Genomic DNA, 14,574 nt, shown 5'->3' with positions numbered 1-14,574 from the left:
CTCAGAACTTTGAAGGAGTCCACCATATTGACTGCTGAATCCTTCATTTCTAGTGTCAGAGGTTGTGACTGCTGTTTGTGAAAGTCAATGGCCATTTCCACTGTTTCGGGGGTCTTGAGCAGCAGGGAGTTGAAGCTCACCAAGACACAAGACGAGACCCCTCTTTTCTAGAAGGTGTTTCATTGCCATTAGTAATTAGACCAATAATGGTGGTGTCATCAGTGAACTTAATGATTTAACTGAAGATCAGTGGACCTGCAGTCATTGGGGTACAAGGAGTAAAGTAGGGGGGCCGTCCACAGCCTTGAGGGGCACCTGTGCTGATACAGAGACAGTCTGAGAGGTGGGAGACCACACAAACGTATTGTTTAAGGTTTATCATAAAACTGTAAATCCGTTCACAGATTGAAGGACTCAGTTCAGTGTGTAGAAGTTTAGTTATCAACAGCGCAGGCCCAATGGCGTTAAAAGCTGAGGTGACGTCTACAAACAGGATTCTGGCAGATGTTTCTTTACAGTCCTGGTGCTCGAGCACACAGTGAAGGCCCACGTTGATGGTGTCGTCCACAGATCTGTGTGCTCGATATGCAAACTGAAGAGGGTCGAGATCAGTAGCAGTGACAGACTTCAGATGGCTTAGAAGAAACCGTTCAAATATTTACATTAAAACTGATGTAAGAGCAATAGGCCAGTGATCAGAGAGGCAGCTTATTTTATGAAAAAATTCAAGCTTGAGATTTTAGACCTTCCTGAGTCTAAAAATACCATTTTTTTGAATTAAGGCTGTGTGTGTGTAAACACGATATCTCAAAAACACAACGAGATTGATAGATGAAATGGGAAAAATCCATCAACTGGAAGTGGTACTTTACTAAACAAATACTCAATTTTTTTTTTTTTCATGCAGCTGCAGAGTCCTATTTATTGAACATTACTTTTATAATAACTGTTCAATATATTATTAATTTGATTTGATTTGTTGTTGATGGTATTTTATTGTACATAATATAAAAATATTATTATTGTCTTGTGGTTTATTCTTCATATATCCATCCATTCCCATATCAGAGTATATGAGAAAGTCTATGGGAGACCACTCTTGATTTTTTTTTAACCCATTGCTTGTCAATGCATCCGTATATCCATATACTGTTTATGTATATCTTAATGGTGGTGGACATTGTGTTTTTATGTCAAGCACACTAAGCTGCTTTCATTTAATGCCATGGATTATTATTATTATATATATTATAAGGGAATAACTGAAGTAGAAAAGCATCGGAAAGGTGACACAGAAATACAGAAAGAGGAAACAGCAGGAAGTGCAAAGAAGAAAAATAAGACAATAGAAAAAGGACAAAGTAGAGGACGATATGGCATAGTTGGCAGGATTTCCTTTTCATTTCCCATGAGTCCACTTGACACTTCAGAGACTCAAGTCTAACAGACTGCTTTGGTGATTCCCTGTCCTGAATCTCAAAATCCCAAAATGCACCAGTCACAGGACCCCACGTCACTTTCAGCTCATCAGTCCCACCACACTCACATAATGCTTTCATATCATAAGCCTGGCCTGAGATATTAACAGTGAAATGATAATAAATTCAATGAATTGACAGACTCACATTGTAAAAACTCCTCTCTGCTCTGAGGTTCGGGAGGCTGTAGGGTGAAGATTGGAGCTTCAGGACCTGAAAATACAAAGAAAATAGAAGAATGGAAAATGTTAACATTAGGGCTGTCAGTAGATTAATATTTTAAATTGTGTTTAATCAAACTTTATTTACAAAATTAATCGTGATTAATCTCACATTACGGTGCATATTTCACAAGGTTTATTGGTATCACTTTAGATTAGGTGTCCATAATTACATTGTATTTTACCATGGAATCACCTGTATAATTATAGAGTCACTAAGTGTTATGACCTCCTGCTTACTGTGTAATGCTGTGGTGAAGCAATTAACAGTAATTGCTATTCCACAATTTATGTGCATACCCCCTTAGATAAACTGTGGAACAACATTTACAATTTATGTTACACTGTATTACATAGTAAGTAGAAATTAATAACACCTAGTTACTCTGCAATTATACAGGAAATTCAATGGTATGTACAGCATAATTATGGACACTTAATCTAAAGTGATTCTGGTTTATTATTATATCCTATGAACCACATCATCAGATCAGGTATAAATATAATAATGTCAGTATTATGATATACTGGAAATAATTCTCGTAAGATATTAGAAATTCCATTTATTGTTAAAATTATGGCAAACAATCAACAGCATTTTGGACAAGTCTGTAACATTGCTCAAGGCCACTGTCATCATTATTTAACCTTGTTAACCAGTTGCTAAGGCACACAAGTTTGTTCACATTTTCAAATTCCACAGTAGATCTCTTTTTGTGCAAAATATGAAAAACAAAAAAGTCAGCTTCACAATGCACCATCAAACAATGATTTTGAAATTAAATAATAAACCACCCGAGTCACAACATCCTAATTCTACTGTCAGATTGTAATCCAATAGTTTTGATTTTTGCATTTATCAATATTTTTTTTAATATTTTATGAAATAAATAACATTACTTAGCACAACATTGAATTGCTTCTGTGATTACTTGTCGTATTCATTTTAAATGCTTACAGTTGCAGGAGCTCTAGAATGAATATCTAGTAAAAGAAGGCCCTTTGTTATCGAGGCAACTGTTGTTACATTACAGCTTTAGGTGCAACAACATTCACAACCTTTTTAATGTATGGCTTGAAGAAGTGATCACTTACATAAAATAACCATAAACGCAGCAATTCAAATTCAGGAAATAAAAATCTCAGGATCTGATCTCTTATTATTATTATATCTCCTTGCAAATAATCATAGGTGTCTATTCCATTGTTACATTAATGACTTAATCTCTCATGAATTGAGAAGGATATTCTCCTGTGATTTGTATGGGATAAAACATTTGTATATAGCATGTAAGGTAAAGTTCAGTTCAGGACATTGCAGCAGACTGTATGAGATGAGATAAGAGGAACAGTTCAGATGATAAAGGAGTGACCAGAGAAGGAACGAGATGGTACATTCTAGAATCTCACGATAACTTTGTGTTAGTTTAATGGATCAAGGCTTTTAAATTAAGTTCAAGTGTTAACAAATTATTGCTGACATTCCTGTTTAAGATGTAATTTTACAATGTTAAATTCTTAAACACTAATTATAAATGTAATGCAGTTAAAATAAAGCAACAAGACATGCAGATCAAGTCTGCACACAGAGCCCACCGGTGTGAGGATGATGCCGTGAGTTTTATTTACTAACATTTTGATGACCCACAGACACATGTGAGGGTCTTCTCTGTGGACTTGACCTCTGCTTTAGAGACCAGCATCTCAGAGTTCCACAATAAGAAACTGGCCGAGTTCAGCCTGCCCAGTCCAATCCACCCTTGGATCTCAGACTTTCTTCCAGGTAGTAAACACTGCCGGTGTAGTTGGGCGCACACACGTCTGACCTGTTAACCCTCGTCACTTCACTTTCTGTTTTCCTCTCCTGTGTTGTCAGTTGGCCACAGCTCAGCAGTTCTGTTCATGGACAGACATTGTTAGGTTCCATTTATGTTCATCAGTGCAGAACTGCTTTAGCTTACAGATTTGTTTAAACACACAGTATCATGATATGTAAACATTATATAGTTTATAATTTGTAAAGTCTGTTAATGTGTTTCACCTGTGAACTTCTTATGTGCACTCAGTGGAGTGTTCAGGTGGTTCTGAAGTGGTCAGGGTTCTAATGCACTCCTCTAATTTGCTTATCTTTTTAACCAAACAAGAAACACAAAGAAAGAGGAATGTAAGGACTGTCATGTCCAGTGCAAAGAGGTTCAAAAATGTAAAACACGATCATAACAGATAGACGTACCATCGTACCATTAACACTGTTTAAAAAACTGGTGTTTTACTATGATAATAACATTTACATTTTCAAATATTTACATTAAACATTCAGTTACTCTGTTTAAAATAAGAGTATGAAATCACTCAGCTAGTTACAGTAAGGGAGATTAGAAAAAATTCTTAACAGTAAAGGCTTAGAGATAAATGTAAAAGAGCAGGCCTACTTCATGCAACTCAGTGTCCCTTTTATTTTCACTCTGGTCCTCCTAATGGACTTTAACAAAACATGAACAGTCACAGTACCTGGTGGAGTCCTTGTCAGGATGTCCTGCTGGATGATCTTTTCCAGACTCTCTTTCAGACCTGACAGCTCCTTTAGCAGGTCCTCAGAAGAAAACTTAGCCGTGACAGTAAAGCTGAGCGAGTCTCCATCAGCAGGAAGGACACAGCAAGGTGAGAAAGTCTGCAATAGGAGAGAAGAGGGAACAAAGAGAAATAAAAAGTAACATTAATAAGATGGACCTCCTCTTAACTAAACATCAGTGTGGTGGACGATCATCCGGGGTTTAGATAGAGAGAATACTTCTCATACATTCATTGGTTATTTAGAATGTTTCATATAATGGACCAAAAAATGTCATCGGCCTTGATTTTCAAAAAGCTTTTAGAACACAAGTCCAAGAGGTGAGTCATCAGACTGTAGATAAGTGGACTGAGGGGGCAACGGACAGGCAGGGGCAAAATTGACTTAGCAGACAAAACAAGGCATTGGGCTCTTTAATGGAGAGAGAGAGATAGAGAGACAGAGTGGACGCTAGGGGTCACTGTTGCCCCTTTAAACCCAACAGACCAATGCTCAGGACACCAGGTAAAAGTGCCAAGAAGTATTTTAATTGTTTTCTTCTTGTACAGTGCTCTCTATGCACAACAGTCACCATAACACAATCAAATAACACAATAATTACAATTCTCACCTCCTCCACACTTCCAAGCAAGCTTTGTCCACCTCCACCCAACTCTGGCATGCTTGCTTGCTGGATTCACTACAGTCCTTTAAAATAGTGCCCAACCCGAAAGTGCTTCACTCCTATCGTCCATGTGACTTGCCAGCACTTCCAGGCCAAATGAAGAACTTGAATTTTCTTTAGCCCGGAAGTATTTCTGGATGTCTGTCCTCGTGACTCACTAGTACTTCCAGGCTATGAGGAAAGCAAAACTCCCCAGGTCCTCCTGTAGCATCTCCTGGTGCCACCCACAGTACCCAGCAGGTCTGTGAAGCTGAACTCCAAGTCCCATAGTGCCCTGCGGAAATCCAGGGCACTGCTATGCTGCAGGGAAGTCCCCATGTAGCGTCATGGAGGAGGCAGTGTCTAAAAGTAGTTGCCTTCCCCCATTTTTCCCTTCTAGGGGCATCCCGGCTGGTTTGAGCTGCTGGCCGTCCCTTACAATAGATACATAGATAGATGGGATATTATATTTGTCCCAAGAAGGAAATTTGTAAATGAAATTAAATCCAAAGATATACACACACAATCTTCAGTATAATTTTACAGTAGAAGGTCTGCAACTAGAAAGTGTGTGACTTGTCAGAAAAACTTGGGAGCCTTTTGTACGCTCATCACAGTTCTGTAAACTGCCCTGTAGAACACACTTGTGGGACCACATCAGGAATATTGCGTGTTACAACAGAAATAACAAAACAGCACAAAAGAAAATCCAGAAGAAGAAGAGAGACCAGACTGGACTGTGGGGTTTGAGCTGTGAGGAAATGGTGAAGGATGTGAATGTCATCAGTTAAAGGACAGAGACATGAGGAGGTGACATGACAGAAGGGTTTAAAGATATGAAGGAGTTGGTGTCTTCTTTTACCAGGTGATGTAATGTAAAATGACTTATACCAAGAATATATTTCATATAAATTTTCTTCCTTAAAAAAAAAAAAAACAACTGTAGATTTACCTCCCTGTCTTGTACATGAAGGCAGGAACTTTCAGAGTTTTGCATAAACTATTGAAATATTAGGCAAATATGAAATTGCACTGAGTGGTCAGTTCTTGCCATTTGTAAAAACTCCTCAGCTCTCTTGATTTTGACGTTTCTCAGGTCACACACTCCAGTCTGATCAGACTCCCTGTGAAGTGTCACTCTCACCTGTAGGAAGTGGAGATGGTCCTTGGTCTCTGAAAGTTCCTTCAGTTCAGCTTCTCTCCTCTTCAGCTCCTCAATCTCCTTCTCCAGTTGCTCCATGACTCCTTCAGCCTTCTCCATTTCTCTCTTTTCTTGTTCTGTGATCCTCTCTGTCAATTTCTTGTGGGCTTCCTCAATGCAGTGAATCAGATCAGTGAAGCTCTTCTCGTGTTCCCTCATCACTCTTTCCACAGAAAGCTGTTGGATAGGAGAAGAATATTGAATTGAGTCACCTATTTAAAAATAAAAGTCACAAGACAGTTTTGTTAGTATTTTGATGTTGTAGAGGAGAGTTTGAATTAGGAGAAGGGTGGTAGGAGTATTCCCTGCCTAGTATTCCGCTGGTACTCTGGGTAGCAGCATCTTCTTAACACTAGAATTACCAGAGCCTACGAAAAAACTCGTAGATCTGTCCCACCTTAAATCGCTTCTTAAATCTGTTCCCACCTCTCTGCCATCATCTTTTGTCTTCTAAATGTGCAGAATTAGACAAGCTGCAAACAGCCGACTATTCCATCCCTACCACCGACTTAGAACGTACACGAACTTCTCCCAGCTCATGCCTTGATTGATTATCTGGGAGTGAAGTGGAGTTTTAGAGTGGAAATAATAGATCGTTATTTGGAACACACGCATTTCATGTGTGTTCCGTTTTCTACAGTAATCTGTGTAAACACATTGTTAAAACAGAAACGTTTTTCATGTTCTAGTAGTAAATGACAAAATGTAGGCATAAACTATATAATGTATGAAGCCTGAAGTCCAAATATCAAATAAACACTTTCACGAAAGGTACAAATATAACAGAACAAGTGCGCTTTTATTCAAAAATATAACTGCAGAAAAAAAAAAGCCGCCTTAGTGTGCGACATTGACACTCATTTACTACGTTGGCCCCGTGGCTCAACAGTATCAGTTGCTGACTGGGAATCAAAAGGTCACGAGTTCGATCCTGCTCGACTCCCTTTTGAGAAGTGAACTGCTCTTATTTTTACTATTTTAGAATAAAAAGATACATTTGATTTCAGTCTGTAAGAGCCAGTGGAATTTATGATATTTGTAAAGGTTAGCTTTTTTTTTTTTTTTTTTATTCACTTTTCATTCTCTCAGTCGCGTTCAGGATCCTTCCCCACCCCATCTGACACTGCTGTTTTCACATAAAGATGTGCTATAGCTCACCCAAGGAGCACCCTTCCTACATTTACGACAGGTGTACTTGTTGCAGTGTACACACCTCTCTGTACTATGGTTCCTATTACACTGAACAAGCACCTCTAATTTGCAGCTCTATTCATTATCTCAAAACAAATATATGTGACATTTTGAAGAAATCATTTTATGACGCAAATAGTACCAATCAGAAAACATTGTTGACGTATATGCAATATTATTTGAAAACGAACAGCGTCAGATTGGGTGTGATTTATTCTGGCGCTGTTACTTAGAGTCAGATCAGAAGCTGAATAAGCTCCTGTTCTGACCCCAAGTAAAAAAGCATGAATTCCTGGACTAGTTTTTAAAATCACTCCCAGGGTTGTTTTTTTTTTTTTTTTTTTTTTTTTTTTTTAACCTTAATATCTTAACTTAAAAGCGCTGAAGATTGGTTCAAGATTAAATATTGTTAATGAGAACATTTTCGGCAGATAGTATTAAGGATTTAACTGTAAAAGATATCTCTGTTTTAATTCTGTAACGCCGCTGCAGGGTGGGGTTTGTTTTGTTTTGGACGTGCTCTGTCTCTCGTATGTCAGAGGACTGGAACATCGCGAAGTGGGGTCTAGCCTCATGTGGGGAGGCAAAATGGGGGGGTGGGGGGATAAAGGGGGGAGAGAAGGAGAGCAGGTTATATCTAATCTATTCTTATAATCCTTATAATTATAAATATCAATGCAGCAACAGGCTAACATGCAACAACTCCTGGGGAATCTTGAAACTAAGATTAAAACTGCCATATTACCAATTAAAACTATAAAATGACATTAAAAACTCAGAATCAATGTCTCCATGATGGACAGTTAACTTTGTGAGCTGGAATGTAAAGGCCTGAATCACGAATTAAAGAGAAAGAAAGTATGCTCTCACCTAACAGGCTTAAACGCTAAAATAGTATTTTTACAGGAGACCCACTTACTAACCAAGGATCAGTTCAGATTACAAAAAGACTGGACTGGCCAAATGTTCCATTCTAGCTTTATAAAGAAAACTAGAGGGGTGGGAATTCTCATACATAGAACAGTTCCTTTTGTAGCATCAGAGGTAGTGTCGGACCCTGAAGGGAGATATGTGATGGTCATGGGGCAACTTATATAACAGTAAAATGATTTTGATAAATGTTTATGCACCAATGTTGATGATAAGGAATTCATGCAAAATCTATTTGCATCCATTCCCAGTGTGAACACTCATAAAATTATAATGGCTGGGGACTTTAACTGTGTTTTAAATCCACTCTTAGATAGGACTCCTGTGACAGGGGGGACGACATCTAATACTGCAAAGATAATTACACAGTTTTTAAAGGATCACAACTTATCAGACCCCTGGAGGTTTCTTAACCCCAAACTCAAGAACATATTCGTTCTACTCACCAGTGCATTATAGCTACTCAAGAATTGATTATTTTTTTATAGATAATAATTTCCTGCCTACAATTAAATTATGCAAATATGACACAATTGTTATCTCTGACCATGCCCCTCTAGTCTTGGAGCTAAAATCAATAAGCCCCTCGTACTCACCTCGCAGATGGCGTCTTAACCCTCTTTTATTGCCAGACGAGAACTGCACAGAATTTATATCCAAACAAATCAGCTTCTTCCTAGAGACAAACATGTCTACAGAGGTTTCTGCAGGAACACTCTGGGAAACTCTAAAGGCCTTCCTAAGAGGCCAGATTATTTCATATCTTTCCCATAGAAATAAATTAGAAACCAAGAAAGTGTCAGAGCTAAGAAATGAAATTACTAGAATAGATGAAGAACAAGCCAGGCGTCCAAGTGAAGCTCTTCACAGGAAAAGGCAGGCCTTGCATACAGAACTTAACATCTTAACAACTAAAGAAACTGAACAACTTATTTATAAGTCTAGACAGCATTACTATGAACACGGAGAAAAAGCTAATAAGCTTTTAGCTCAACAAATTCATAAACAAGAAGTTCACAATGCAATACCAGTAATCACCAACAAGAATGGAGAAGAAATCATCGACCATAATAAAATAATGCACACATTTAGAGATTACTATAAGTCTTTATATTCCACTGAGCCCAAAGAAGACAACACGCAATCTAATGCATTTCTGGATAATTCACAAATACCACAAATAGATGCTTTAAGTGCTGAGGAACTAGATAAACCTCTAACGCTACAGAATTACTAGACGCTATAAAGTCACTACAAAGCGGGAAATCATCAGGCCCTGATGGTTACCCCGTAGAGTTTTATAAGAAATTCTCCACTCAGCTAGCTCCACTCTTATTGGTAACATTTACAGAAGCTAAAGACCACCAAATACTACCTCAAACATTTCGACAAGCATTAATCACCGTCTTTCCTAAACAAAATAAGGACTTGTTACAATGTGCATCATATAGACCAATTTCACTCCTGAATAATGATGTTAAGATACTCTCAAAAATCCTAGCTAGAAGGATGGAGAAAGTGCTGCCCTCGGTAATATCACAAGATCAAACTGGATTTATTAAAGGCCGACATCTATCTTCAAATCTCCGACGCTTGTTTAATGTTATATATTCACCAGCAAAATCAAACACCCCAGAGATATTACTATCATTAGACGCAGAAAAGGCATTTGACATGATCGAATGGAATTACCTTTTCACTGCATTGGAGAAATTTGGGTTTGGCCCGAATATTTGTGCTTGGATTAAACTACTGTATACCAGTCCAGAAGCTTCAGTTTGTATTAATAAAATTTGCTCAGACTACTTTAAACTAGAACGTGGTACCAGACAAGGATGTCCCTTGTCGCCACTGTTGTTTGCAATCGCTATTGAACCACTGGCGGTTCACTGCCGAAATTCTCATCAGATAAAGGGGATTGTCAGAGAAGGACTGGAACAGAAAATTTCTCTATATGCAGATGATATGGTCTTATATATATCGGACCCAGAAAACACTGTCCCTGCTGTTTTAACAGCACTAACAGAATTTCAAAAGATATCTGGTCTTAGAATTAATCTGAATAAAAGTATACTCTTTCCAGTGAACTCACAAGCATATAATATTAAATTAGACACCCTACCTTTTACCATAGCAGATCAGTTTAAATACCTAGGGGTAAATATCACAAGTAAACATAAAGCTCTTTATCAACAAAATTTTGGCGTCTGTATGGAAAAAATTAAGCAAGACTTGCATAGATGGTCAACCTTCATCTCACTCTAGCCGGAAGAATTAACATTGTTAAGATGAATATCCTTCCTAAACTTCTCTTTTTATTTCAAAACATTTCACTATATATCAATAAATCGTTTTTTAAACAGTTAGATTCAATAATAACCTCATTCATTTGGAACTCAAAACACCCACGTATCCGAAGAGCGACCCTACAAAGACCTCAGGCAGAAGGTGGCATGGCTTTACCTAATTTTCAGTTTTATTACTGGGCAGCAAACATACAAGCCATAAAAACCTGGACACAAATAAATGCACATACACAGGCTTGGTCTGCAATAGAAGTAAAATCCTGTAGTACTTCTTTATATTCCCTGCTTTGCTCTCCAATAAATGAAAGTTATCGCAAATATACTAATAACCCAATTGTGCTTTACTCACTCAGAATATGGAACCAAATTAGGAAGCATTTTAAGATGGAAAATCTTTTATCAGTGGCACCTTTGCAAGGGAACCACCTCTTTCAACCTTCGCAAGTATATCCAGTTTTTAATACCTGGAAAAGTTTTGGGATTAAAATGCTCAGAGATCTTTATATAGACAACATATTTACATCTTTTGAACAATTACGTTCAAAATTTAACCTCCCAGCTACACATTTCTTTTACTATCTTCAAATTAGAAATTTTGTTAAACAGAAATTGCCCGATTTCCCCCACCTTGCACCCTCCACAATGCTGGAAAAAATACTGCTCAATTCCGAGGAAACAAAAACTATTTCCGCAATATATAAAATCTTATTAGAGTCCCTACCTTTCAAAGATCCAAGAGGACATTGGGAAGAAGATCTCTTAATCAATATATCAGAAAAGGAGTGGAAGGTAGCAAAGCAGAGAATTCACTCGAGTTCTATATGCGCAAAGCATAGAATTATTCAACTAAAAATTATATATCGAGCTCATCTGTCTCGCTTAAAAACTGTCCAAAATGTTTCCAGGCCAGGATCCGACCTGCGAGCGCTGCAACCAAGCTCCTGCCTCACTGGGTCACATGTTCTGGGCCTGCACCAAACTAACATCATTTTGGACAAAGATTTTTAAGTGCCTCTCAGACAGCCTTAGTATCACAATCCCTCCTAACCCACTAACAGCTGTGTTTGGTGTCCTTCCAGATGGACTTGAATTGGAGAAGGACAAACAAACGGTGATTGCATTCACTACACTCTTGGCACGCAGACTTATTTTGTTAAATTGGAAGAATCCTAATTCTCCTCTTATAAGTCAGTGGGAAACTGATGTTTTATATTATTTGAAATTGGAAAAAATCAAATTTTCAGTTAGAGGATCTGTACAAAATTTTTTCAAAACTTGGCAGGATTTAATCAATATTATTTTAGAATAAGAGAATTAACTATTATTGTATTTAACTCCCTTCTCCATCTCTTATTTATATAGATATTTACTTCTCCCCTTCTTTTGTCTAATGTTGCCTTATTAAAAAGCTTAAAGAAATTTTCCTTTAGCTAAGCTCTCCTTCTCAGGGATGGGGTTTGATTTGTTTTCAAATTTGTTGGGTTATAAATGGATCTGTTTGTATGGAATGATTACAATGAAAATTAATAAAATAAAAATATAAAAAAAAAAAAAAAAAAAAAAAAAGCATGAATTAATCAACAAACATTTTAAACTTAACGATTTACAGTGCATACCAATTTATAAATTTTATGTCCGTTTGAGGCTACAAAGAAAAAAAAAACACTTCCTCCACAGCGGGGAATCGAACTCGGGTCTTTACAGTGCGGCAGGCTGGCGTGCTCCGAGTCAGCACATCTCAGCGTTACGCCACGGAAGGTGTTGTGACATCCTTGAACCTTTTGTGAGAGTGTTTATTCGATGTTTGGCCGTCAGGCTTCACACATTCTATAGTTTATACCTACATTTTGTAACATTTATTACTAAAATATGAAAAAGTCTCTGTTTTAACAATGTGTTTACACAGATTACTGTAGAAACTGAACACACATGAAATGTGTGTGTGTTTCAAATAACAATCTATTATTTCCACTCTAAAATTCCAGTTCAGTCACTCCCAGATAATCAAACAAGGCATGAGCTGGGAAAACTTAGTGAACGTTTTGTGATGGTGGGGGATGGAATAGCCGGCTGCTTGCTGCTCGTGTTAATCGGCACATTTAGAAGACAAAAGAGAGGTGAGAACGGGACTCTGGTAATTCTAGTGTTAAGGCACTTGTAGGTCTGTATGGGATATGCAGTCTTAATAAGCGGCTCTGTAGGATCTATGGGAGCCATTGGCACAAGCTGCTAGGGGACAGCACTACTGTCCTGTGAGGACCCTGGTAGTGTTACACAGGGTGGTCTTTAAAAACAGCCTCTCCTGGTCATCCTGTGTTTGAGAGTGGATCAGGACAATGTTAACCTGGAGTGGAGAATGAGAGGATGGGAAAAGAAGAAGAAGAATGGCTATTGTGGAGAAAAGCTGGTCTGTTGTGAGGTAATTGTGTGTAAATAAAATATACATAGTGCAATTGTGAAAAGACTAAAACTGTCAAGTTTAACTTTATTAGGGCAAATTTTGAGCAGACGCAGCAAAGTCTAAAGAGAATAAACTGGGATAAGCTTTGAAGTATGGAGACAGTCGAGGAGCAGTGGAACAGGTTTAAAAAGGTTTTACATGTAATGCAGGACAGATACATACCTAAATTTGGAATTCAGAGGAAATGTAAGAAAACTCCACAGTGGGTTAATAAAGAGTTAAAAAAGAAGCTACAAAGGAAAAAACAGATGAATAAGGCGTAGAAGACTAAAAAATCCAAAGAGAATTGTAAGGCGTATGAGAACATGAGGGCAACCAGTAAGAAGGATATTAGGGGGGCTAAAAGGCATTTAAAGAGGAATAGAGCAGATAAGGCAGAAGATGACCCCAAGAGATTCTTTCAATATTTGAGTAGTAAAAGATCAGACAAAGAGGAGGTGAAGTGCATCAGGCATAGTAAAGGGGAATTAAAAAACACAGACAGTGAACATACTTGGGAATTACGAAGGACTGCAAAATGGCAACTATTATCTCATTATATAAAGAGGGTTACCAGGCAAATCCAACCAACAATCGGCCAGTAAGATGAATGTGCATCACAGGAAAATTAATGGAAGGAATTATTTAGGATAAGATTGAGCAGCACGTGGCAAGAACACTCAGCATGGACTCAGAAGCGGGAGGTTGTGTTTTAGTAACATGTTGAAATTCTATGAGGAAGCAAAAAAAAGGCTACGATCAAAGTGGAGCAGATAATATTATTTATTTGGACTTTCAGAAAGCAGGAAAGGTGCCACATGAGAAGTTGGCTATCAAAATAAAAGATGTGGCAGTTCAGGGAGATGTTTCTAGATGGGTGCAGAATTGGCTCAGACACAGGAAGCAGTGGGTGATGGTGTGATGAACCTCATCAGAATTGGCCGATATTAAGAGTGGAGACCAGCAGGGATCAGTGCTATGGCCACTGCAATTTTTATTATATATAAATGATTTGGATATGAATTTAAGTAACAAGCTAATTAAGTTTGCAGATGATACCAAAAGAGGTGGATTAGCAGATAGTCTGGAATATATTAAATCATTACAGAGGAAATTGGACAGAATAGAGGGTTGAGCAGATTTGTGGTATAAGGATGTAAGTGTAGGGTTTGAGGTGCACACTGTCCAGGATCATCAACCCCAAAGCTGGAGGTGTTCAGCTGTTTTCAGGACCATTCAGAGCTGCAGTGTGACTCCCAATATCTTTGAGAAAGTAGGTAGGGATGAAGAGCCCTAAACGTAGTCATAGTCAGGGAAATTAGTTATAGTTATGGAAATTGAGATGAAGTTCTGCTCCAGATACAGACAGTCTCACATGCGGTGTTGCTTTCTGGGTACACAGGTAGAAAACTTCTATGGATAGCTGCCAGAGCAGTGGAGGATCCAGGAGTCATCATCAAGTTGTCCAGGTGTCACAGAATAATCAAAATAGGTGGGACAGACTGCCAGTTCTGCAGTACAGATTTAACAGTTGAGTGTAAAGCTGAGGAGCAGAACTGACAAATTGGTCACCTCAGGACTTCTACCTGTGC

General features: G+C 38.1%; 3 protein-coding genes across 5 annotated transcripts in view; 1 reads left to right on the top strand and 2 right to left on the bottom strand.

Moving 5' to 3' along the window:
• The window catches only part of LOC114641537 (tripartite motif-containing protein 16-like), a 721,005-nt gene that overhangs the window by 150,295 nt on the left and 556,136 nt on the right, over positions 1-14,574 (top strand). The window lies entirely within an intron of this gene.
• LOC114641514 (gastrula zinc finger protein XlCGF7.1-like) overlaps positions 1-14,574 on the bottom strand; it is a 688,851-nt gene that overhangs the window by 537,226 nt on the left and 137,051 nt on the right. The gene's annotated exons all lie outside the window — the stretch shown is intronic.
• LOC114641509 (zinc finger protein 334-like) overlaps positions 1-14,574 on the bottom strand; it is a 33,757-nt gene that overhangs the window by 2,060 nt on the left and 17,123 nt on the right. The window contains exons 4-6 of the mRNA XM_028790550.2: positions 6,059-6,292; positions 4,211-4,370; positions 1,626-1,691 (exon numbers count right to left, since the gene is read on the bottom strand). Of these exons, the coding sequence (XP_028646383.2) occupies positions 1,626-1,691; positions 4,211-4,370; positions 6,059-6,292 (460 nt within the window). The remainder of the gene's footprint in view (positions 1-1,625; positions 1,692-4,210; positions 4,371-6,058; positions 6,293-14,574) is intronic.

Source organism: Erpetoichthys calabaricus, chromosome 5, assembly GCF_900747795.2.
Source record: "Erpetoichthys calabaricus chromosome 5, fErpCal1.3, whole genome shotgun sequence".
NCBI lineage: Eukaryota > Metazoa > Chordata > Cladistia > Polypteriformes > Polypteridae > Erpetoichthys > Erpetoichthys calabaricus.
The sequence above is the reverse complement of the archived record's forward strand: the minus strand, read 5'-3'. Positions and strand labels throughout refer to the sequence as shown.